General features: G+C 43.9%; 1 protein-coding gene across 1 annotated transcript in view; it reads left to right on the top strand.

The window, feature by feature from the left end:
• The window catches only part of LOC146610801 (voltage-gated potassium channel subunit beta-2-like), a 235400-nt gene that overhangs the window by 172086 nt on the left and 36811 nt on the right, over window positions 1-26503 (top strand). The window contains exon 12 of the mRNA XM_085343878.1: window positions 17841-17935. Within this exon, the coding sequence (XP_085200004.1) occupies window positions 17841-17935 (95 nt within the window). The remainder of the gene's footprint in view (window positions 1-17840; window positions 17936-26503) is intronic.

Raw genomic sequence — 26503 nt, 5'->3', positions numbered from 1 at the left:
GTTGGTAGACGTAAAGCCCATCTTGAACATCCAATGACCTGGGGTCCGTTCTTCGTACCTCGCTAAGTAAGTTAGCTGGATTTGATTGTTGACAATTTCGCGTGATCTTGGATCGTTCGGTTCCCCGAAGCTCATCCGGGACTTGCTGTCATAGCAACAGATCCGTAAGCGTAAACCTGCTCGGGAGCAAGCTTACTTTATGTAAACAAGATTAGATCGCGGCCACTCAGGTATGTCCGCTTCATGTATACGAAATCAACAGCGATATTTTACCACTGTTTTTCCATAAATAAATATTATCAATGTAACTAAAGTTAATGCAGTACTTGATCCTTTTATTGATTCCATACAGATACATACAGGTCATTTCCTAAAAAAAGGGAAATGTACTATTAATCATTCTATTTCATGTATTTGATTATTTCAGATGTACTTCATATTTTAGAGTTGTAATTGTAAATTAATTCGTGTAATCAAGATGAGAGACCACGGCTATAAAAGCGAAGGTGGATTTGGGAAGTCTGTCGCAGCCATGTCCTGTCCGTATACGCGAGCCACCCATTGCGGAAGGTGCAAGATTGATAAGGAGAGTTTTCAGAATTCAGAGTATATTGCGGGATAGACAGGATCCTTTAACTCAGCGCGACAGTGTGCTCATAGAGAGATATCGATTTTCCCGTGAGGGTATTATTTACTTAACCAACTTGTTGACGAGGGGGTGCAGGACCACCACCTGTCTTTTTTTGCTCTGCCCTTTTCTTGGTTGCTGTTATAAACAAACAAACAGATTATTTCAGGGTCTCTTTTCAAGAGACTAAAAGCAATATAAGTGATAAATATTACCATTCTGTAGAATATTCTTATATTTCACTTTTACTTGTTCCCATGTTCTAGTGGGTCCTGTCTTGGCTCTAATGTGAAAGAGGATATAATGTAATATAATATAATATAATATAATATAGTGTAATATAATAAATTTACCCTACCGCCTACTGGTGATGGCCAGAGGGGCCGATGGCGCGATATGGCAGCCTGGCTTCTGTCAGTCTGCCCCACGGCAGCTGTGGCTACAACCGTAGCTTGCCTCCACCAGTGTGTGAATGTGAGAGTGAATGAATAGTGGCATTGTAAAGCGCTTTGGGTGCCTTGAAAAGCGCTATATAAATCCAATCCATTATTATTATTATTATTAAATTACTTACAAGTTTAATTTGTCAGCAACTTTCTGCCAGCCATCTCTCCTTGCTTTTGCAGCCTTTGCAGTGTTCCCTTGCGTTTTAATTAAACTCTGAAACTCCTGAAATCCCTCAATCACGAGTTCTTGCTCTGCTGCCGAAAAATACCGAGCGCGCTCCTTCGACATTTTCGCCGACCAATCAAAGGGTTGCCGATCAATGTTTCTACTATCGATGCGTAGCCCCTGTTAAGCCACCCAGTGATCTCACATTACTTCATCCAGCTATACTAATCGTCAGCAACAGGTGTGTTCGGAGAACCGGAATAGCGAGCTCAAAGTTAGCGCGATGATTTGATCTTGGATGTGTCATTTGATCTTGGATGTAGTAAGCGAGGTACGAAGAACGGACCCCTGTATAGTGCACTCTATGTAATATTTTGTATTGAATTAATTGAAGACTGGGATTTCTAATTAGATGAAAGGTTTTTAAGCAAATCTGAGACCAGAAGTTTAGGTCTAAGTTAACTGATAAATCCGCTTCCCATTTTGCAATAGGAAGTGATATTGATTCATCTGTTTTAGAAAGCATTCTGTATATTTTGGATAGTAATTTGGGGGTTTTAAGAGTAAGAAATTGAACCACACTTGGTGGTGTTTGTAGTTCAACTTGACCCGGTTTAAATTTCTTTTTTACTATGGATTTAATTTGTTGGTATTCTAAAAATCTTTTCTTGTTGATCCCATATTGTGTAACTAGTCCGTCAAATGAAATAAATTCTGTTCCTTCTAGTATATGTTCTAAATATTTGATTCCTTTACCACTCCAATCTGAAAAGTTTATCATATTATTGTTTTGTAATATGTCAGGGTTGTTCCAGATAGGTGTATGTTTGCATGGGATTAATGAAGACGCCGTCAATTTTAGCAACTCCCACCATGCTGTCAGAGAAGAGCTGATGTTGATGCTTTTAAAGCATTCATGTCGTTGGATGTTTGAGCTGGAGGATGTCTGGTCATTTGTTCTGACACAAGCTGTTGGGGAATTATATAATATTTTTAACCAGTTTATGAAAGAGGATCCACAACCAAATTTGTGTAAAGTTGCAAATAGAAATTTCCAGTTAACTCTGTCAAATGCTTTTTCTGCGTCTAAAGAGAATATTGTAGTTTCTAGGTTTTTACTGTATGAGTAGTCTATCAAATTAAGTAATCTACGAGTATTTGTTGATGAGTGCCTAACTTTTATGAAACCAGTTTGGTCAGGATGAGTTAAGAGGGGGGTTAAAGGAGCTTGCAAAGAAAACGTCTGGACTTCTTTAAGTTACTTGAAGACGTTTCACCTCTCATCCGAGAAGCTTCTTCAGTTCTAAGGTCAAATGGTGGAGAGTCCCAGATATAAACCTAGTGGGAGTATCCCCCCACAGAGGGACAAAAGGATCCCCTGATGATCCTCTAATCGCATGAGCCAAGGTGTGAAACTGGGTGTGGGTCCCAATCAGCCAGAGTTTCGGGTGAGTTCATTGTGAAACCTGGCCCCACCTTATCATGCGAATTCCTGAGGTCAGATTGTGTCAGGATGTGAGTGGGCGTTAAGGCGTCTGGGAAGGGATCTCAAAACTGGATTATAGATGGCAGAGAGTTGGTGTCGTAAACCCCCGCCTCTGTTCAAAGATGGTCGCTCACAGTGGACATAGATGGCTTCTTTCACTCCTCTTTCAAACCATCTGTCCTCTCTGTCCAAAATGTGAACATTGGCATCCTCGAAAGAGTGTCCTTTATCCTTAAGATGCAGAAACTAGCGGATTATAGGAACCATCTCCGTTTCAACCTAAGATGTAGACAAAGCAGAGTTGTTCCTAAGAGCCTGCGCCTTGGATCCACTGTCAGGGGATACAGAGCAGACTTGATTCTACAGAGAGCACAAAATCACCTTTTAAGTGAAAGGATAAGACAGGTCCATTTCACCATAGATGCCCTCCAGATCAAGATCAGCCAGACCCTGCAGGAACTGGAAATCCTTCTACCCTCTCCAATCTTAGAAGAGGTTTACAAGTTTGTGGACAAGGCTCAGCGGGCCCAACACTCTAAAGGAAAAGAAAGACAACGCAGGAAATTTCACACCTTGCTTTCAAAAACACACACTCCTCCTCCTGAACCTACACAACCCAGAGAAGAAAACACACCCGAAGTCAGTCAGGAGAAATGGGTTAAGAACTTTTCAGACAGGATTCTCACTGAACCTGAAAAGAGAGTATTAGCCAAAGGACTCAATTTTGCCATTTCTCCACAACAGTTGCCCATAGTGGACCTCATCACAGCCACAGAATCTGCCATACGGATTAATAAATTATCACAGACATTATCACAGACAGAAGCAGAGCAAATCAGGATGAAAGTCTCAATTAAAGAGTTTTATTAAAGTCTCAATTCATACTAACTAAAAGAGACGGACAAGCCGCTATCACCATTTAAGAAAACAAACAAAACTCAGGCGTTGGTCAATAAAGTAAAACGTAAGCCAAAAAGAAAGAGAGCACCTCACTAGCTGAAAACCACCAAAAACACAGCTCACTAGCTGAAAACCACCAAAAACACAGCTCACTAGCTGCAAACACAACACCCACTCAGCTCACAAGCTGTAACCACACTACTGGCACTCTGGCCCAGAGCTCACCTTTCCCTGGGCTTAAATACTTTTAATTACTGATGTGAGTCAGCTGTGTAACAGGGAAAGGTGGCACCTCAGGCAAAAGAGATGGTGGGACACGCCCACACAGGCACCTTCAGGAGGAGGCCCTGCTAGGGCCGTAACAACTGAGCGTGTTTCCATCTTCTCTTCAGATACATATCCTGAGGGTCAAATAGTCCGGGTGGTAAAGATGGTTTTCCTTTCATCAGGAGGATGTGATTTGGTGTAAGTGGCTCTAGGTCTTTTGGATGGGTCTCTCATTTAAAATTGCTTCAATTTCACATAGAACCATATTTAATCCATTGTCGTTCAACTGTTGTTGCTGAAGAACGGATCTCAGAATCTTTCTGATCATACGAATTATCCGTTCCCAAATTCCACCATGATGTGATGCTCCAGGCGGATTAAAACTCCATCCTATTCCAATGTGTCGCAAAGCATCTGCTATTTGGGTATGTTTCAGCAATTCAAGAGCCTCCCTTAACTCTCTGTCTGCTCCGACAAAGTTGGTTCCATTGTCCGATTGGATGTGAGCGACTTGACCTCTTCGACTCACAAAACGGCGCAAAGCATTAATGCAGGCATCTGTGCTTAGAGAGCTAGCCACTTCCAAGTGCACTGCTCGGCTGGCTAAACAGGTGAAAATGACTCCATAGCGTTTAGCTGTACCTCATCCTCTTTTCACTTCAATAGGTCCGAAGTAATCAACTCCGACATTGGTGAATGGTGGGTTATCTGGAAAAATTCTTTCCTTGGGTAAATCTGCCATCTTTTGCTCCAAGGCTTTTCCATGATATTTTCTGCAAAAATTACATTCTGCGATAACCTTCCTTACAGCTGAGTTGGCCTTTGTGATCCAGTATTTTCTCCTTAGTGTGGATAAGGTGTGGTTACGACCGCTATGACCAAGCTGTTGATGAATGTGCTTTAGGATGAGACTTGCTACATGTTGATCCTTTGCAAGAACAAAGGGATGCTTCATTTCTTCTGGTAAGGAGCCCTTTGTCAGTCGTCCCCCAACTCTTAAGAGGCCTTCATCGTCAAGATAAGGATCTAATCTATAAATTGAGCTGTGCCTGCTCACAGAACCTTTCCCACTTGACAACGTAGCAATCTCCTCTCCAAATCTTTGTTGCTGGCAAAATCTAATAATGGCAAGCTTCAGCTTCCAGAAGATCCTTTGAAGATAGTCTGTACAGTTGCATTTTCTTTACTTTCTCCTTTGTAGTACCCTTAAAAATTGGGTTATCTGAGTAAGGTTGCGGTCTTCTTTTCCTGTCTCTCATTGAACGAAGGATTGCCTTCAGTCTAAGGAAAAAAGCAACAGCAACCTTGAGCCTTCTCCAGTCTGAGAAGTACACCATCAATTGACATGTAGCATCAAGCAAGTCTTTTACTTGTGTAACATTTACCGTGGCCTCACCTTTGACTTCAGGGTCCTCTGGTTCTAAGGAGCATTCCATTAGATTGGTTGGCCAATCACTTTCTGGCTTCTGCAGAAAGCTTGGTCCTTCGATCCAGCGGCTGCTATGAACAACGTTCCCAGCCTTGAGCCCTCTTGTAGCATCATCTGCTGGATTTTCCTTTGAGCTTACATATCTCCATTGTGATTGTTTAGTTCCAGTTGTAATGAATGAGACTCTGCCACAAAGGTAAGGAATCGTTTATCCTCATTCATTATATATTTGAGTACAGATGTACTATCTGTCCAAAATACAGATTGCTCGAGTTTCATTCTCAACTGAGCCCTTAACATGAGATCCACTCGGACGGCAACTACAGCAGCTGTTAGTTCCAGACGTGGAATAGTGACAGGTTTTAGAGGTGTTACTCTTGCCTTGCCCATCAAGAATGCTACGTGGATGGATTTCCTATTGTCTTGCATGCGCAGATAAGACACAGTTCCATATCCAGATTCACCAGCATCTGAAAAATGGTGTAGCTGTGCATGTGAGAGAGGTCCAAACTCTCTTGGTTGTATACACCTTTTAACCTTGAAATGGGAAAGCATTTGCAAATCACTGAGCCAACTTTTCCACTTTTGCAACATGGTTTGGGGTATTGGTTCATCCCATCTCAGTTTCCTTTTGCAAAGCTCCTGCTGCATTCCTTTGGCAGGCAGCAGGACTGGTGCAAGAAATCCCATGGATCGCAAATAGAACTTGATATTGATAACATTCCACGCCTAGTACAGGATTTTTGAGGAACATCCATTTTGAAGTTGAATGTATCAGTTTCCACACACCACTGCAAGCCCAGAGCTCTTTCTACCGGAAGTTTGTCTCTGTCAAGATTTAATTCTTTCAAGTCTTTAGCCCTTTGATCCTCTAAGATACTTTGCAACAGGGTGCGATTGTTATTGACCCACTTGCCCCACAGTCAAATACAATTCTTATAGATCGTTTTCTGGGATGGTAAACTGCATGATGAGGAATGTACCACTTCTTTCCATTTTCGCAAGACAGCTGCTGTGAAGGTATTTGCTCTGCATATCCATTACTTATCATCTCGTCCATAAAATTTTTATATTCTTTATGCAACTGTTCATTGTTGAGAAGTTTTCGTTGTAGACTTTGCAATTTTTGTTTAACTATGGAGAAATTGTTTTGGCATCTTTATGTTATCCTTTTTAAAAGGTAACTTTAAACAGTAGTGTCCATTTTCCATTGTTGCAGATTTTTCCATGATCTTCATGAACTTAAGGTCCTCCCTTGACAAACCCTTTTCCTCTGTAACCCTTTCATTAAAGTCATAGTTATATTGACTTTTCAACATTTCCTCCAGCTTACAAACAGATATCCTATGTACAACTGTTGGTGGGTGCTCGCTGTCCAAGTTGCTTTTACCATCTTCCATGGGCCCATTTATGACCCAACCCAATGCTGTTCTTATAGCATATGGGCCATTTCCCTGGCTATGAATGACCTCCCATGGTTCCAATAACTTGGGAGCGTTGCATCCAATCAACAAGTCCACATTAGCCATTATGTGGGGAATTTGAACCTTTGACAGATGTGGCCATCTGATCAGATCTTCTTCCTTTACAAAGTAATCCTTGGTGACAGACATCCTTTCCTGTGTTGGGATTTCTGGAAGTTCATAGAAGGCATTGCTGCCTAAACCAGAAACTTCAAGACCAGTAAGTGAGTGGGCAGAGACGACCTTTTCTTGACCCATCGTTTGTAACAGGAAGTGAGTTCTTTTGCCCACAAGATTTAGCTTTTGCATGAGGTGCTCTGAACAGAAGCTAGCTGAACTGCCAGGATCTAAAAAAGCATATGTCTGTATGACATGACTACCTTTAACAGACTTTATTTGAACTGGCAGAATGGAAAGCAAACCGCTTTCTCTTCCGGCCCCTGTATGACCACAAGTTTTCATAGGAGTTACATTCTTTGAAGAGGAGGGCTCTCCATAGCATTCAGGGCTTACACCATTGTTATCAATATGGAGGACAGTGGGATGACCTTTACCACACATTCTACATATCAAACGCTTAGCACAGTCCTTGCTTATGTGCCCAGCACCTAAGCAACCAAAACACAGCCCTTTCTCCTTTAGAAAAAGCATTTTGTCTCTGTGCTTCTTCCGCTGAAACTGTTGACACTTCTCCAGTGTGTGTCGTTGAGTACAGCAGACACAAGATGGCTTTACTGTAAAGTCATGGCTTGTTGTAGTAATCAGCCTTTCTGTGCTGTAGGTTTTATTCATGTTCATGGGTGTGACTGTAGCAGTAAAGCTGTTCCCTTTAATTTGTTTGCTTGGTTGCGACTTCAGTCTGTTGTCAACCTTTGAGACAGGGATTGTTGACGTTACATTCTGAATGTCCCCAAATAAAGGATCCGAAAGAATTTTCACCTGCTTTTCAATAAATGCAACCAAATCTTGAAACCGAGCTCTATGTTTAGAGGTTTCCAATATATATATTGTGGGCGAGCGTGGCTCAAGAGTTGGGAGTTCTCCTTGTAATCGGAAGGTTGCCGGTTCGAGCCCCAGCTTGGACAGTCTCGGCCGTTGTGTCCTTGGGCAAGACACTTCACCCGTTGCCTACTGGTGGTGGTCAGAGGGCCCGGTGGCGCCAGTGTCCGGCAGCCTCGCCTCTGTCAGTGTGCCCCCAGGGTGGCTGTGGCTACAATGTACTGTAGCTTGCCATCACCAGTGTGTGAATGGGTGGATGACTGGATATGTAAAGCGCTTTGGGGTCCTTAGGGACAAGTAAAGCGCTATAAAAATACAGGCCATTTACCATATCATATGCAACGGCTCCCCATTTCTCTCTCATTTTATATGGCAACTTGCACAAAATGATTTTCATGTTCACTGGCATAGGGTTAGGGTCATAGGTTTTCATGACATTACAACTCCCACGTAAGAAAAGAGAATATGCTTGCAATGATTTCACATCTTCATTTTTAATTGCAGGCCAAGATAATGCCTTGTCAATGTAAGCAGTTGCAATTTTATATTCATTTCCGAAGTGTTCTTTGAGCAGTTGCTTTGCTTGTATATAGCCTTGTCCTGCAGCCATATGTTGACAACTGCGTACCAGCTCTCTCGGCTGTCCTGTTGTAAACTGCTCCAAATAATACAAGCAGTCCTTCTTATTGGCCTTTTCTTCCACTCCTTGTTCAAACGCATTAATGAAAGAGATGTACTGAAGAGGATCACATCGAATACAGGTATTTTCCTGGATGGTAATGACGATGAACGCTGATGGTGAACAAGGGTTGCAGTTATTTCATTTTGTCTTTGTAAAATGGTACAAATGTCCTCCGACCGTCTTTCTCCCGCTGTAGGAATTGACCTGGGCGATGGAGGATCCACATTCTGAAATTGCATTTTGATGACCGTTTGAGCTTGTGGCTCACTTTCAATTTCCGTTCCTGACGGGATCATTGCAGATATGTTGCTTTCAGTCTGTACTATTTGCATTGCAGGTTTATCTTCATTGACTGGTGTACTAGGCTTGACTGCGGCTGAAGCAGCTGTTTTCCTGATTTCCCTTTCATAATATGAATTCATAGCATTGAATTCATACTATGAATTCAATACAAGTTCAAAGTATGTTAGATATACTTTGAACTTCAGCAGCTTGGAAAACAGCTAACTTTGCAGAAGAGGCAGAAAGCAACGCTTCAAGCTCAAGCTGTTCACGTTTCCTCCTTAGCTTAAGCTCTTGCTCCTCCAAAGCATGCTTCTCTTTTAGGACTGCCATACGAGCGAGTAATGCTGCCTTTTCTGCTTTTGCTTTGATTTTGGCAGAAGAAGTTGTGCTCACTTTACCACTAGATGACATATCACCCTTTAAATGTAAATGTTCGCAACCTGATAACCATTCTTTCACTTCATAAGTGAACTCATCATAATGCATTGTTTTTGCTTTAAACCATGTTTCATGCTTTTCTTTTTCATCATCTGGTAACAAACACATCAATGAACCATGAACTGTTTTTGCTTCATTACACAAACCAACAAAATCATTGAATGATGCTTGAACCATAGAAGTTTCATTTTTTTCCATTGAGACCCTTATACTCTCTTTTAAATTATTAGCTTTATTTAATTTAGCTTTTCTATCACGTTGCAGTCTGTCTAGTCTCTCTGCAAGTGCCTTAGCAGTCAATTTCACCACTCGTTTTTCACCACAAATAAAGCTGTCAGCAGCTTTATTTGTGTCCATAGTTCAAATGTTCCAAAACTCAAATATTTATCAAGTATTGAGGGTTGCGAAAGTTTGTTTATAAATCAGATTCATTATGTTTGACCACCAATGCATTGGAATTACGTCTTCTTAAATAAGTGTGCACACTTTTATAAATGGCCATTTATTAGTAGCGCTACTCATACCTTGCGTTGGGTGCCGTACTGATTCCGATGAAGAATTCTGAGTCCTCTCCAACATCCACGGAACAGTCGCCAAGCATTCCACGTCGTCAGCTGACAGACCAATAGTCCAGCTGTCCGCTCCTCGTGAACCCTCCACGGTAACTTTTTCCAAACACCATTCAGCTCTCCGTGGCGATCGATCACTCAGACTTTAATTGTCCTGTTTGCGCCGAGTCCCCAAAAAGTTGGCACAAACTTTTCCCCAAAGAAAAGCAAGTTTGTGACTCTAATGTAGAGGCTAAGCCTACGCTTGAAGCCACTGAGGTGGTCGTTAACGGGGGTGACACGATGTCACTGATATGCATGAATTAAGTAAACAGTCCAATAAATCCAGCAGTATGTATCTTGTCCTTTTTGGTCTTTATTCCGTATCAAATTAACATAACAGCGCAACGGTCACAAACTGTTTGCCTTCTTACAATTAATGACATACATGACGCCGATTATGTGCATCTATCTTAAATACCTTTACATGATCAAAACAGAAAAAGGTGACATCTAGCGACCACATAAGGTATTAACACAAGAATGGCTCCTACAGTAACTGTATTCTGAATACTACCTTTTAAACGGTAACTGTAATGGAATACAGTTACTCATATTTTGTATTTTAAATACATAACACGGTATATGTATTCCATTTCTCCCCAACTCCCCAACACTGCCTACTGTTGTGAAATCAGTTACACCCAGGTTCTTTTATTCCTTGGGCATCCAGAGACGGCACCGGAACTCATTAATCATTTTCACAAAAACCTTTATTCATCTTCATTCATCTTCATTTAAGCATGCATCTTCTAGAAGGGAAGATGTGCAAGGCCTATGTCCCTCTGCAAATCTTCTACTCCTCTGTCTGTGAAACACAGTTTTGTAGAAGTGACCCCATCATAAAACCCCCATGGTGTGCTGCAAACTCTGTGTCTGTGTGTATGCACGAGCACGTGAGTGCCTGTGTGTGTGGGTGTGTGAGTGTAACAGTTTAAGCACTGTGTGTGTGTCTCTGCGTACGTGACTTCCTGGGGGTCATAAAAGTAATCTCACCCAAGCTACACCAAATTCCTCTATACAACATAGAAAACAGAGTTAACATATTACAAACACTGAGACCTCCACTCTGCATCCACTGGGCCATTGGCCTCTTGTCTTACATTTACAGATAAGGTGGAGAGTCTCCTGCAAACCTACTTCTAAGTTATAACAATTATGAGTTTTATTAAAGGTACAAGCATCAGCATCAACAACCCCCAACTGTAGCTTCCTGTCTCCTTTTATGGCAGTGCCAGTGTCCATAAATTCCTTTCTACGTACGTGTGTGTGTGTGTGTGTGTGTGTGTGTGTGTGTGTGTGTGTGTGTGTGTGTGTGTGTGTGTGTACACATATTTTACAAATTAAATAGAGTAAACAATATATAAAATATATAAAAATATACAGAGTTGAGACATGTGCAAAACAGTGGCATTACTGTACAGTATGGAGTGCATAATGTTGAAGTTCCAGTAGTGAAGGTGAGGTGTCTATGACGTGTTCAGCAGTCTGATGGCCTGGTGGAAGAAGCTGTCTCTCAGTCTGCTGGTTCGGGACCGGATGCTGCAGAACCTCCTTCCTGATGGAAGTAGTCTGAACAGTTTATGGCTGGGGTGACTGGAGTCCTTAATGATCCTCCCCGCTTTCCTCAGGCACCGCTTCCTGTAGATGTCTTGGAGGGAGGGAAGCTCACCTCCAATTATCCGTTCAGAGCACCGCACTACTCGCTGGAGAGCTTTGCAGTTGTAGGCGGTGCTGTTGCCATACCAGGTGGTGATGCATCCAGTGAGGATGCTCTCAATGGCACAGTGATAGAAGGTCCTGAGGATGCGGGGGCTCATGCCGAATCTTTTCAGTCTCCTGAGAAAGAAGAGGCGCTGCTGCGCCTTCTTCACTGTTTTGTTTGTGTGTACTGACCACGTAAGATCCTCAGCCAGATGTACACCAAGGAACCGGAAGCTGCTCACTCTCTCCACAGCAGCGCCGTTGATGGTGATGGGGGTGTGTACTTCTCTGCACCTCCAGAAGTCCACTATCAACTCCTTTCTCTTTGCGACGTTGAGGGTGAGATGGTTGTCTTGACACCAGTGGGTCAGGGCGCTGACCTCCTCCCTGTAAGCCGTCTCATCACCGTTGGTGATAAGACCCACCAATGTAGTGTCGTCCGCAAACTTCACAATGATGTTGGAGTTGTTAGTGGCTGTGCAGTCGTAGGTGTAGAGTGAGTACAGGAGAGGGCTCAGTACACACCCCTGTGGAGCACCAGTGTTCAGTGTGATGGGGGATGAGGTGATGCTGCCCAGTCTGACCACTTGGCGTCTGTCAGACAGGAAGCTAAGGATCCAGCTGCAGAGGGAGCTGCTCAGTCCTAGATCCTGCAGTTTCCTGTCCAGCTTCGAGGGAACGATGGTATTGAATGCTGAGCTGTAATCTACAAACAGCATTCTCACATACGTGTCTCTCTTCTCCAGGTGTGACAGGGCAGTATGTAGTGTCAGGGCTATGGCATCATCAGTGGACCTGTTGTGGCGGTATGCGAACTGTAGAGGGTCCAGTGAGTCGGGTAGTGCAGAGCAGATGAAGTCCCTGACCAGCTTCTCGAAGCATTTGCTCACGATGGGGGTCAGGGCTACAGGTCGCCAGTCGTTCAATGAGGAGATGGTGGAGGATTTGGGTACAGGGACGATGGTGGCCATTTTGAAGCAGGCTGGGACTACAGACAGAGAGAGGGAAAGGTTGAAGATGTGTGTGAACACTCCAGCCAGCTGAGCCGCGCATGACTTGAGGACGCGGCCGGGAATCCCGTCCGGACCTGTAGCTTTGCGTGCGTTCACCTTCCTGAAGCACTTCCGCACATCCTCCTCAGACACAGTGTGCGCACTGACGTCATCCGCGGTGCGCACACTGTCCAGTCTCATGGTGTTCGCTGTGTCGAATCTAGCGTAGAATACGTTTAGATCCTCACACAGAGAGGCCGTGGTCTGCGGTGTGCTGGGTTTCCCTCTAAAGTCTGCGATCGTGTTTAGTCCCTGCCACATACTCCGAGGGTTGTCAAACTGTTGCTCCACCCTGTCCCTGTACTCATGTTTGGCTGCTTTGATCGTCTTCCGGAGTTGGTAATGTGCGTGTTTGTAGTCCGATGTGTTCGCGGAGGCAAAGGCGGTGCTCTGTGCCGCGCGAACATCTCCGTTAATCCAGGGTTTTTGATTTGGGAAGGATTTAACTGTTCTGGATGGGACGACATCTTCCACGCATTTCCTGATAAATCCGCAGACTGAGTCTGTGTACTCATCAATGTCCCTAGCAGCCACGTGAAACATTTCCCAGTCCGCGTGATCAAAACAGTCCCGCAGCGCAGACTCCGATTGGTCCGTCCAACAGTGCACCGCCCTCCGGGTTGGAGCTTCCTGTTTCAGCTTCTGCCTGTAGGCGGGCAGGAGCAGGATGGAGCGGTGATCTGATTGGCCGAATGGGGCGCGGGGGAGGGCTTTGTATGCATCCCGGAAAGAGGTGCAGCAGTGGTCAAGTAGCCGGTCTCCACGAGTGTTGAAGTGGATGTGTTGGTGGAGTTTCGGTGAGACTTTCTTCAGGTTTCCCTTATTAAAGTCCCCGGTCGTGATAAACGCTGCCTCTGGGTGTGCGGTTTCCTCGCTGCTGATCGCGCTGTACAGTTCCCTGAGTGCTCGGTCAGTGTCGGCTTGTGGGGGAATGTAAACAGCCATAATAATCACTGCTGTAAATTCCCTCGGTAGCCAGAATGGCCGGCACTTAATCATCAGGTACTCCAGGTCCGGTGAGCAGAAGGATTTGACCGGGTGCACGTTCGCATAATCACACCAGCTGTTGTTGATCATGAAACATACACCACCGCCTCTGCTTTTCCCAGTAAGATCCTGTGACCTGTCCGCGCGATGCGCGGAGAACCCCGGTAGTTGTATTGTACCTTGTCCGATAGCCAGGTTTCTGTGAGGCAGATCACGCACCAGTCCCGCATCTCTTGCTGGAATGAGATCCGTGCCCGAAGCTCGCACAGCTTGTTCTCCAGAGACTGCACATTAGCCAGTAATAAACTAGATAACGGTGGTCTGTTAGTGCGCCGTCTCAGTCGAACCAGAACGCCAGATCTTCTCCCTCTGCGTCGGCGTTTGCGGCCTCCAGGGCCAGAGAACAAAAGCGTCTCAGGTGAGATGAATGAGGGTCTGCAAACGGAGCGTCCGTGTTGCAAAACTTGAACTCCGGAAAGTTATAAGAAAGACCGTCTTTTATGTCCAGTAAGGTTTGTCGGTCGTACACAAGGAGACGTGCTACTCGCGAAAAAATAAAGGAAAAGTAAAATTAAACACAGAAAAACAGCTGTTGCTTGGGGGAGCTCGCGGCGAGGCTGTCATACTCGGCGCCATCTTGTTTATGAACCTCTGATCTAAACAAATTTAACACATCATATTATAATAATTATTTTCTTGTACTCACACTACCTGTGGTTAGGGATGGGTATCGTTTAGGTTTTATCCGATACTGGTGCCAAACTGGTACTTTTGAAATGGTGCTGGTGCTTAAACGGTGCTCGAACCGGAGCTTAGAGAAATGCGAACACAAACTTTGTCCAAAAACCTCTTATGTTTTTATTTTTAGCAGTCTCTTTTTTTCTGCAAAATGATAACCAAGTTAGCCTTTTCTGTTGATACAACATACCTCCTTTGGTTGGAACCGGTGGCTAGGGCTAGGACTCTCCTATTTGGGTTCTTGGGGGATGTTGCTAACTCCAGGTTCGATAACAGGCACCACTCCCGCAATATATGTGCTTGGTGTGAGGTCTTGCAGCAAGCTATCAAATATGGTGCTCTTCTGGGGTTTTAAAAATACGCTATGCGTGTTTCATCAGATTCGAGGTGTTACCTCCTTTGCACAGTATCACCTTAGGCTGCTGAGTTTGCATCTTTTGCTGTGAAGTACAGCCAGACTTTTGACCACTTTGCCTTGAGCATTTTTAATCTGTAGCTCTGCTCTAAAAGAACGCACATACCTGGGCCTGCCTACTATCCCTGGAAAGGTAAAATGATTGGCTAGAATCGAAAATGTATGACATCTCAGGAAAAAAAAGCACCGAAATAAAGCACCAAAATGCACTGGGTGCCATAATGGCACCGGATATCGGTACCCATCCCGACCTGTGGTACTATGTGACTGTGTGCGTGGGTTGTGTAAAATGTAATTATTGACAAGAGTCAACAAGCACTGATAGTGTAATCTACAGCTGTGGCCAAACGTTTAGAGAATGAGAAGTCTTGGGGTTTTTTTTGTTTGTTAAAGTTTCTTTTTACAAACTTTGCTGTTTCAATAATAGTTGTATACCATATTATATCACTTCAAACAGAGGTGATCCAGTAATGCTGCACTAATGAATTAAACTATTCACTTTAGCTAACGTTATGTTGTGCAAGACATTAATAAACCTAAAATACAATGTTTTGGACATTCATTTGTATATTTCCCTACTGTAGGGGGCTCTGAGAGGGTACAATATGACAACTGTGGAATTCTATAAGAAACAGTCAATCATATTTGTTTGTCAAAGCTGAACCAAGGGCAAACTACGCCAAATTATAAGCATAAAAGTTACTGTACAACTATCATTTTTTAACATGACGCTTGTTCTTATACATGTGATACATTTATTACCAACCAGAGAGTTTATCTGCTGACTTTTGAAGTCTTAATCCAGCTCCAGCTCAAGATAATGTAGATTCCCATCAGTAACAGCTTCGTTCCACTGATAAAATGTAGTTCTATTAATCTGCGCTCAATTACCCTGGAAGCGGAACTGGATGCAAGTAACAAAAAAAAAGAATTTTGGAACTGAAATTCCAACTGAAACTGAATGGTGATAAATGAAACTGAAATTATTCAAGAGCTACATTTTTAAAGGACAAAATACAGTTTCAAAGCAAATTAATTAACTTCAAATTCAGTTTCTGATGGCACAAAGGTCTGCCCATAGTACTGGCCATGTTCCTGGCACTTCGGCACTTCCTGTCTCGATTGCGTGGTTGTCTAGACAGACAGCACAGTTGCCGCAGCCTATATCAACCAGCAGGAGGAGCTGGGCTCTCCTCCCCTCTGCAAACTGGCCGCCCAGCTGTGGCAGTGGGCTCACTGCCAATTCCTCTCCCTCTGGGCAGTTCATGTGCCAAGTTCCCTGAACATGGCAGCAGACATTATGTCCAGGGGCAGTCCATGCCCAGGGGAGTAAAGGGCAGAGGTTGACTTCTTTGCCTCCAGGAAATTGACACACTTGCCCTCTGTACTTCTCCCTGAAGTCCGACGACACCCCTCTAGGGTGAGGTGCCCTTGTGCATCCCTGGCCCCAGGCACTCCTTTACACCTTCCCCCCTTTCTCCCTCCTCCACTCGGTCCTCCGCCCTGGTTTTAAGTAATCCCACCCCTCCTGGATGGCATGCCCTGGGACCTCCTGCCCCAGGCCGGAGGGTCGCTCTTCCATCCTTTCCCCGCAAGGCTGCGGCTGATGGCCTGGCCCCTGAGGAGGAGAGGCTGCGCTCCTTACGACTTCCTGCCCCTGTTGTGAACACCATGCAGGAAACTTGTGCACCATCCACGAGGGCTTCCTACTGCTATCACTGGGGAGTGTTTGCTTCCTGGTGCGTGGTCCACAGGCTGGACCCCATGGTGTAACAGTTGATGCCATGGTGGTCCATGGACTGGACACCCAAATTGCCACAGTCAATACCATCCTGCAGTCCCAGCTAGAGGCAGGCAGAGCTGCTGTTATCCTTCATGGGTTAGTGGCTGTGATTAAGGCTGTTCACCTTGGTCGCTCAGTGCTCAGCAACTGAGCACTGAGCGACCAAGGTGAACAGCCAACTGCAAAATCAAAGCAGCGTCAGCGTTGCGCTAACGCTGCTTTGATTTCGCGTTTGCTAGGGGTGTCCAGGACCTAACAGCTCGGTTTCCCCTTGGGACCTGGAACTGGTCCTTAGTGCCCTCCAGTGCCCTCCATTTGAGCCCCTGGAAGATGCTAAGTTGAAGTGGCTATCGCTTAAGACCACCTTCTGGCCATAACTTCCACCAGAAGAATAAGTGAGCTCCATGCACTGTCGGCCACAGTGACTGCTTGATGGGAAGGGGGTGGTCCTCGGACCCAACCCTGCATTCTTGCCTTCTTGCCACAAGTCCTCTCGGACTTTTACTTTTCTCAGACGGTTGAGCAGCACTCAGCTCCCACTGAAGGGTTGGAATGAGAGGCAGCTCTGCGTCTGCAGGCTCTGTGACCTATCCGAGCTCTGGTTCTGTATGTTGCACGTACCCCGTCACTTTGGACAATGGACTAGTGGTCTAAGTCCCAGTTAATCCTGCAGGCTTATGCTTCAGTAGGAGCTCCTCTTCCCTCAGGTGTTCAGGCCCACTTGACCTGCAGGGTGGACTTCTTGGGCCATATGGAGGGGCGCTGCCCTCTTGGCCATTTGTACATTGATGACTTTGTCCTCGGCCACCACCTTTACGCAAATTTTCCGCTTGAACGTGGCAGCCTGCTCATCTCTTGAGAGCAGATGCTGGGTGCCCATTGGTGGTAGCCATCGTTCCCCGGTCAGCCTAGCATCTTGTGGGCTGACCTAGAGTGGCCGCTCAGTTGCAGTCCTTACGTCTTTTGGGACCAGTTCAGGCCAGTCTTGCGTCTGGCGAAGCCCTGACCGGGGTGGCATATGTATATGTACATTTGTAAATAGTTTGTAAATACATTCTGGGATTTGGTTGCACTGTCTTCTCGTGGGGTGTCTTACAGAGTTACCCCGTACATATGGAATATATAGCAAACTGGAGAGTCTCGATATGATAGAGAATGTAAGGTTACATTGTAACCTTTGTTCTCTGGGTCATACCCCATACATATGGAATATGTAATGGAGTGGAGAGATATTATCTCACTCAGAGAACCAAGGTTACAATGTAACCATATGTTAAGTGGCCTTCTGAACACCGATTCATAATCTGGAAATTAAAGAAATAATTTTTTAAAATATTCTGTATGTATTCCTTTTGGACATGCAGGCATTGGAGCTATGACATGGTGTCCACTGGCTTGTGGGATCATCTCAGGGAAATATAACAATGGAATCCCTCCTTATTCACGTGCTTCACTTAAGGTAATATCCCAATATTTAATATCCATCTGGTATTAAACAAAGGAACTGTAATGGTCCTGGGTTGTTTGACCCAGTTTTTTGTGTTTCATTGTATTTTGATATTCATTGTTTATGTTTTGGCTCATTGAGTCTTTTTTGAGTCTGTGTTCCGTCATGCTACCTGTTCCAAGGTTGCCTAGTTTCAGCTCTTTATTCATTTAGACTCCTTATGTCATCTTCCCTTGTGTTGAAGTTCCCCTTGTTGTTGTGTGTGTCTTACCTCTTATGTTATGCCTGCGTGGTTTATGTTGTCAAGTTCGGGTCACGTCTGTGTTCCGTCATGCTACCTGTTTTATGTTGAAAGTTGTTGGGTCTGTGTTTCCACAAGCCCCGCTAATTCTAGAAGAAAACAAGACAGTCGATCGATTATTTGCGCAAGGGAGGCCTCGTCTGTGTCCACCACGAAAATGACCCTCAGATCTGACCTCCTCCTGCTACCTTTTATTGAGAGACAGTTCACACAAAACACGTCAGAACAAAGCCACGCCCCCTTAGTTCTAAGACAAAGCATTGTATGTATATGTGTGAACTTCTGTAAGAATGTGTGTGTGTGTGTGTGTGTGTGTGTGTGTGTGTGTCAGACCTCCTGCTGACCAAAGGGTCGTAAACGCAGGAAGCTTACATCAAAAGAAGCAGATCTTCCAGATAGGATGTATCTGCAATAAAACATTACAGCCCCCCACCAGAACCTCAAGAATCTGGGGGGAAGGACAGTGGAATTTCTTTCATCAGAGCTGGCAAGCATAGAAATGACAACATTTAACAATTCACTCTAATAAAAGTCCTTGTGTTTCTTTGCTCATTGTATTTAGTCTTACTCTCCCCTGTGTTGTCATTGTTTCATTGTAGTCAGAGCTGTGCCCTCCTGTGTCTCCACTTTCCCTGATTACCTCATGCGTGCGTTTAGTCCTATATATATATATATATATATATATATACTAGGGGTGCAACGATATTCGTATCGATATTGAACCGTTCGATACAGTGCTTTCGGTTCGGTACGCATATGTATCGAACAATACAACATTTGTAATTTATTTTATCAACTTTCCTTCTGACGATGCTGTCTGTGTTGAGCGCTCAGTGAATCTGCGTTCGACTACTCCGCCTAGGCTGCACTGTCGAGCGCAGATCCACTGAGCGCTCAACACAGACAGCATAGTCAGAAGGAAGAGCGCAGAGCAAGCTAGCGAGACAGAAGTTAAGCTCCCCTTGCAACATGGACCTCCCCCACCCTCATTCAGATCTGGCGTTTGGAATTATTTTGGTTTTCATGTGACGTATGACCCTGAAAGTAAGCGAGTCATGGACTAAAGTAAAACAGTATGTTGGATGTGCCATGCAATGCTCAATTACATGGGTGGGAACTAGTGTGTTAGCGCAGTTAGCTCGTTAACGTGTTGGCCGTCTAGCCCCATGCACGGGGCGATCGGCGGTAGCTCGTTAACGGAGATTTGCCGTGTTGTGGCGTTAAGATCATTTCAACGAGATTAACCTGAAAGCACTAGTGGGAACACAACGAATATGACTGCACGTTTACGCCGACATCATCCTAGTGCAAAGACAAAAACAACAAGCATGCTACTGACTTTAGCCGAGTCATTTAGACAGCTGTTAGCACATGATTCTCCTTATGCTGCTGAGAATATAGCCCAGAAGAAGCGTATAATATAGCTTTTATTTTGGAAAGAGACATTTCTCTGTAATAAACTCTCTTTTCCAAAGATGAGTGATTCCTCAATCAGATACAGACAGGTCTTGCAATATCGCTAGCCCGACGTCCTGGGGCTAGCGATTTTTTTCAGCCGGGCTACCAAAATCTATCTCTTCCCTGCCCGTTGGGCTATTGTAGGAAGGAAAAATATATGTCAATGCTTTTGCATTCTTTCAGAAATGTAGCTGGGTAATTATGTCATTGGCATCGGTGAGCCACTGTCAATATGTGACATATTGAAATCGCGTTTGAATTTGCGCTTGTTTTTTTGCTTTCACTTTGCAATCGTGCGAACTGTGTATAGAGAGCGACAGCACTGATCTGTGAGTGATGATAATTTGTGCACCAATTCCTCTGACATCGTCTTATTAATCGTTAGCTTACTATGCAAACATGACAAGTGAAATCTCCCGCAGCAAGCTTAAACATGTGAGAGGTTGATCGCGCAGAGAATCGCTGAGCTTATGTGAGTGCGTGTGTAAAAGCAGCAGGATATATATTTTAGTTCTGCTGAGCCAAATAAGACAGGTCAGGGTGAAGAAGTGACAGCCAAAGAAAAGCTTACCACAAAACGGAGAAGTTATGACAAATCAGACTATAAGGCAAAAAGAAAGTGCAGCTTTATGGTTTCATGGACAAAATAATTTCTGTGGCTGCAATATGATGAGCTAAATAACCAGGGCTGCACATAAGTGGTCCGCAGGTGTGCATTTGCTGTCAAAATAAAAAACACGCACAAGGGTTAGGGTTAAATTTAAAAACTGTACTTTTGAGTTAAAATATATATTTATAATTTTAATAAATGACAAATTAAAAAGGCATGAACATTTTTTTGTATCGAAAAAATATCGAACCGTGACACCAAAGTATCGAACCGAACCGAACCGTGAATTCGTATTGTTGCACCCCTAATATATATATATATATATATATATATATATATATATATATATATATATATATGTGTGTGTGTGTGTGTGTGTGTGTGTGTGTGTGTGTGTGTGTGTGTGTGTGTGTGTGTGTGTGTATACAGTGGGATGCAAAAGTTTGGGCAACCTTGTTAGAAGTCATTATTTTCCTGTATAAATCGTTGGTTGTTACGATAAAAAATGTCAGTTAAATATATCATATAGGAGACACACACAGTAATATTTGAGAAGTGGAATGAAGTTTATCGGATTTACAGAAAGTGTGCAATATATATATATATATATATATATATATATATATATATATATATATATATATATATATATACACACACAGTGGGGCAAAAAAGTATTTAGTCAGCCACCGATTGTGCAAGTTCCCCCACCTAAAATGATGACAGAGGTCAGTAATTTGCACCAGAGGTACACTTCAACTGTGAGAGACAGAATGTGAAAAAAAAATCCATGAATCCACATGGTAGGATTTGTAGAGAATTTATTCGTAAATCAGGGTGGAAAATAAGTATTTGGTCAACAACAAAAATACAACTCAATACTTTGTAACATAACCTTTGTTGGCAATAACAGAGGTCAAACGTTTACTATAGGTCTTTACCAGGTTTGCACACACAGTAGCTGGTATTTTGGCCCATTCCTCCATGCAGATCTTCTCGAGAGCAGTGATGTTTTGGGGCTGTCGCCGAGCAACACGGACTTTCAACTCCCGCCACAGATTTTCTATGGGGTTGAGGTCTGGAGACTGGCTAGGCCACTCCAGGACTTTCAAATGCTTCTTACGGAGCCACTCCTTTGTTGCCCGGGCGGTGTGTTTTGGATCATTGTCATGTTGGAAGACCCAGCCTCGTTTCATCTTCAAAGTTCTCACTGATGGAAGGAGGTTTTGGCTCAAAATCTCACGATACATGGCCCCATTCATTCTGTCCTTAACACGGATCAGTCGTCCTGTCCCCTTGGCAGAAAAACAGCCCCATAGCATGATGTTTCCACCCCCATGCTTCACAGTAGGTATGGTGTTCTTGAGATGCAACTCAGTATTCTTCTTCCTCCAAACACGACGAGTTGAGTTTATACCAAAAAGTTCTACTTTGGTTTCATCTGACCACATGACATTCTCCCAATCCTCTGCTGTATCATCCATGTGCTCTCTGGCTAACTTCAGACGGGCCTGGACATGCACTGGCTTCAGCAGCGGAACACGTCTGGCACTGCGGGATTTGATTTCCTGCCGTTGTAGTGTGTTACTGATGGTGACCTTTGTTACTTTGGTCCCAGCTCTCTGCAGGTCATTCACCAGGTCCCCCCGTGTGGTTCTGGGATCTTTGCTCACCGTTCTCATGATCATTTTGACCCCATGGGATGAGATCTTGCGTGGAGCCCCAGATCGAGGGAGATTATCAGTGGTCTTGTATGTCTTCCATTTTCTGATGATTGCTCCCACAGTTGATTTTTTCACACCAAGCTGCTTGCCTATTGTAGATTCACTCTTCCCAGTCTGGTGCAGGTCTACAATACTTTTCCTGGTGTCCTTCGAAAGCTCTTTGGTCTTGGCCATGGCAGAGTTTGGAGTCTGACTGTTTGAGGCTGTGGACAGGTGTCTTTTATACAGATGATGAGTTCAAACAGGTGCCATTCATACAGGTAACGAGTGGGGGACAGAAAAGCGTCTTACAGAAGACGTTACAGGTCTGTGAGAGCCAGAGATTTTCCATGTTTGAGGTGACCAAATACTTATTTTCCACCCTAATTTACGAATAAATTCTTTACAAATCCTACCATGTGGATTCATGGATTTTTCTTTCACATTCTGTCTCTCACAGTTGAAGTGTACCTCTGGTGCAAATTACTGACCTCTGTCATCATTTTAGGTGGGGGAACTTGCACAATCGGTGGCTGACTAAATACTTTTTTGCCCCACTGTGTGTATATATATATATATATATATATATATATATATATATATATATATATATATATATATATATATATATATATATATATATATATATATATATATATATATATAAACAGTGGGATGCAAAGTTACATATATATTAGGGGTGCAACGATACTCATATCGATATTGAACCGTTCGATACAGTGCTTTCGGTTCATTACGATCTGCGTTCGACTACTCTGCCTAGGCTGTACTGTCGAATGCAGATCCACTGAGCGCAGCGCAAACTAGCAAGACAGAAGCTAAGCTCGTTGCAACATGGCAACTACCTCAGTGCTACCCAAAATTGAACCTCCCCCACCCTCATTCAGATCTGGCGTTTGGAACTATCTTGGTTTTCATGTGAAGCGAGACCCTGATGGTAAGTGTGCCATGGACAAAAGTAAAACAGTATGTTGGATGTGCCACGCAATGCTCAATTTTTGGGAACTAGTGCAATAGCGCAGTTAGCTTGTTAACGTGTTGACGCCATCCAGCCCCAAGCACGGGGCAATCCGCGGTAACTTGTTAACGGAGATTTGCTACGTTATGGCGTTAATGTCATTTTAACGAGATTAACGCTGACAACACTGGTGGGAACACAACAAATATGACTGCACATTTATGCCGACATCATCCTAGTGCAAAGACAAGTGGAAGCAGACAAAAACAACAAGCACGCATGCTACACACTTTACCCGAGTCATTTAGACAGCCGTTAGCACATGATTCTCCTTACCTGATACGTTTAATATGCTGCTGAGAGTATACCTCAGAAGAAGCGTATAGTATAGCTTTTATTTTGGAAAGAGCCATTTCTCTGTAATAAATTCTCTTTTCCAAAGATAAGTGATTTCTCGATTAGATAGATTTATTTTTATTTTGTTGTTTCAGCAACATTAAATTTAAAAACTGTACTTTTGAGTTAAAATATATATTTATAATTTTAATAAATGATAAATTAAAAAGGCATGAACATTTGTTTTTGTATCGAAAAAATATCGAACCGTGACACCAAAGTATCGAACCGAATCGAACCGTGAATTTTGTGTATTGTTGCACCCCTAATATATATATATACACTCAACAAAAATATAAACGCAACACCTTTGTTACTGCTCCCATTCCCCATGGGATGGACGTAGAGACCTAAAATTCATTCCAGATACACAATATAACCATCCCTCCCAAACAGTGGTCACAAATCAGTCCAAATGTGTGGTAGTGGGCACATCTGCTATATTGAGATAATCCATCCCACCTCACAGGTGTGCCACATCAGGATGCTGATCTGACATCATGAGTAGTGCACAGGTGTACCTCAGACTGCCCACAACAAAAGGCCACCCTGGAATGTGCAGTTTTGTCTCACAGCAAAATGCCACAGATGCCACAAGCAATGAGGGAGCGTGCAATTGGCATGCTGACAGCATGAATGTCAACCAGATCTGTCGCCCGTGCATTGAATGTTCATTTCTCAACCATAAGCCGTCTCCACAGGCGTTTCAGAGAATATGGCAGCACATCCAACCGGCCTCACAACCGCAGACCTCGTGTAACCACACCAGCCCAGGACCTCCACATCCAGCAGGTTCACCTCCAAGATCGTCTGAGACCAGCCACCCAGACAGCTGCTGGAACAATTGGTTTGCACAACCAAACAATTTCTGCACAAACTGTGAGAAACCGTCTCAGGGACGCTCAACTGCATGCCCGTCGTCCTCATCGGGGTCTTGACCTGACTCCAGCTCGTCGCCGTAACAGACTTGTGTGGGCAAATGCTCACATTCGATGGCGTCTGGCACGTTGGAGAGGTGTGCGCTTCACGGATTAATCATGGTTCACATTGTTCAGGGCAGATGGCAGCTGAGAATGTCCCAGTTCTTGCATGGCCAGAATACTCACCGGACATGTCACCCATTGAGCATGTTCGGGATGTGCTTGACCGGCGTATACGACAGCGTGTACCAGTTCCCACGAATATCCAACAACCTTGCACAGCCATTGAAGTGGAGTGGACCAACATTCCACAGGCCACAATTGACAATCTGATAGACTCCATGCGACGATGTGTTGCACTGCATGAGGCAAATGGTGGTCACACCAGATACTGACCGGTTCTGGGTCCCCAGACCCCCAATAGCGCAAAAAACTGCACATTCCAGGGTGGCCTTTTGTTGTGGGCAGTCTGAGGTACACCTGTGCACTACTCATGATGTCAGATCAGCATCCTGATGTGGCACACCTGTGAGGTGGGATGGATTATCTCAATATAGCAGATGTGCCCACTACCACACATTTGGACTGATTTGTGACCACTGTTTGGGAGGGATGGTTATATTGTGTATCTGGAATGAATTTTAGGTCTCTACGTCCATCCCATGGGGAATGGGAGCAGTAACAAAGGTGTTGCGTTTATATTTTTGTTGAGTGTATATATAAGATAAAAGTAAATCATAAAATTCAATTGTCTAGGAGTGTTAAGCTGGGAGGTGTATCCTGGACACAAGCAAGGTTGTAAGGTTGTAATTTTTCTGTTTTTTAAATTTCTATTACAAAAGGGCCATTATAGGTTTTCCAATTTAGTTTGTAATTGAGTATTTTTCTAAGACAGCTAAACTTTCTGACCCAGAGCGCAATTAGGGGTCAGGGTCCAGTGACGATCTTCCCATCTCTTGTTTTCGTCCGGCCTCTTGAGGAGAGACACCTTGGCCATTCACCATATCTGACACTGGCGATGAAGGTGGTATTGAACTGAGGAGACCGACAGTTCATTTTCCTGAATGGGGAACAGGCATGGTTAATACCCCAATAAGACTTCAAATGGGGACAAACTGGCAGCAGAGGAGGTCAAGGAGTTGTGGGTGTACTCAGCTCAAGCCAAATGCAAGCTTCAGGTTGACTGAGATTGGACCATGCAACGAAGAGCAGCCTCCTGCTCCTGGTTAGACCTCTCTGCCATTTTTATGTCTGTGAAATCCAGAAGAGATTCTAACCTTGGCTGTCACAGTCCTGGGTGATCCAGTGGTTTGAGTTTATTGTGTTTTTTTTGTCATTTTTGTACTTTGTTAAGTCTAGTTTGTTGTTTCTAAGGATCATTCCATATTACCTGGGTTGTTTTGATTAGGTTTAGTTGTTAGATTTCCCCTTGTGTCTTTACCCCCTGTGTCTCCCTCCGTGTGTCTGTGTTAATATTGTGGTATGAGTTCTTGTGCCATTTTTCCCGTCGTGTTTTATTCTGTTATGTTTATCTATGTTCCCCAGTTCCTTCTCTCTCTCCAGTCTGTGCCTCTATGTACTTCTTGTTTTACTTTGATAGTCTCCCATCAGCTTGCCCTTCCCTGTCTCATCTGTGTATTTTGTGCCTGCCGTGCCTTCCAGCTGATTCTTCTTTGCCCTGTATCCCTCTGTGTATTTATGTCAGCGTATCCCTCAGTCACGTGTCGTAATCTCCTCATACATGGCTGTGTGTTTCCCTATGTGTCTCTCCATGTGTTTAATTTATATTTTCCCAGTGTAGTTTTTCTAAAGTTTTCACTGTCAGCAATAAAGCTGCTTTTTAAGTTTACATTTTCGCCTCCGTGAAGTCTGCATTTAGGTCCTATTCTGCCTGCACACAGCTGTTTTGTGACATCCCAAACTCGAGAGGTGAACTGAGGTCCACACTCCGAGACAATGTCTGGTAATAGAGCCAAAAAACATGGTTCCTGAGGAACTGAGCCATTTCTGAAGCTTAAGGGAGTTGTGGAAGGTGACAGAGTGCATAGCCTTGGAGAACTGTCTATAGATGTTAGTATAGAGTTATTACCCACTGATAGAGCCAGTAATGAAATCAATGGTGATGTAGGACCACGGCTGTCCTGGGACCATCAATGGACACATGTGGCCAGCAGGCAGAGAGTGAGCTGATTTACTCTGGTCACAGATTTAAA

Source organism: Diplotaxodon limnothrissa, linkage group LG20 (genome assembly GCF_057381915.1).
Source record: "Diplotaxodon limnothrissa isolate DT_005_m linkage group LG20, D_limnothrissa_male_GT1.1, whole genome shotgun sequence".
Taxonomy (NCBI): Eukaryota; Metazoa; Chordata; class Actinopteri; order Cichliformes; family Cichlidae; genus Diplotaxodon; species Diplotaxodon limnothrissa.
Note: the sequence above shows the minus strand (reverse complement) of the source record. Positions and strands in the feature narration are given on the sequence as shown.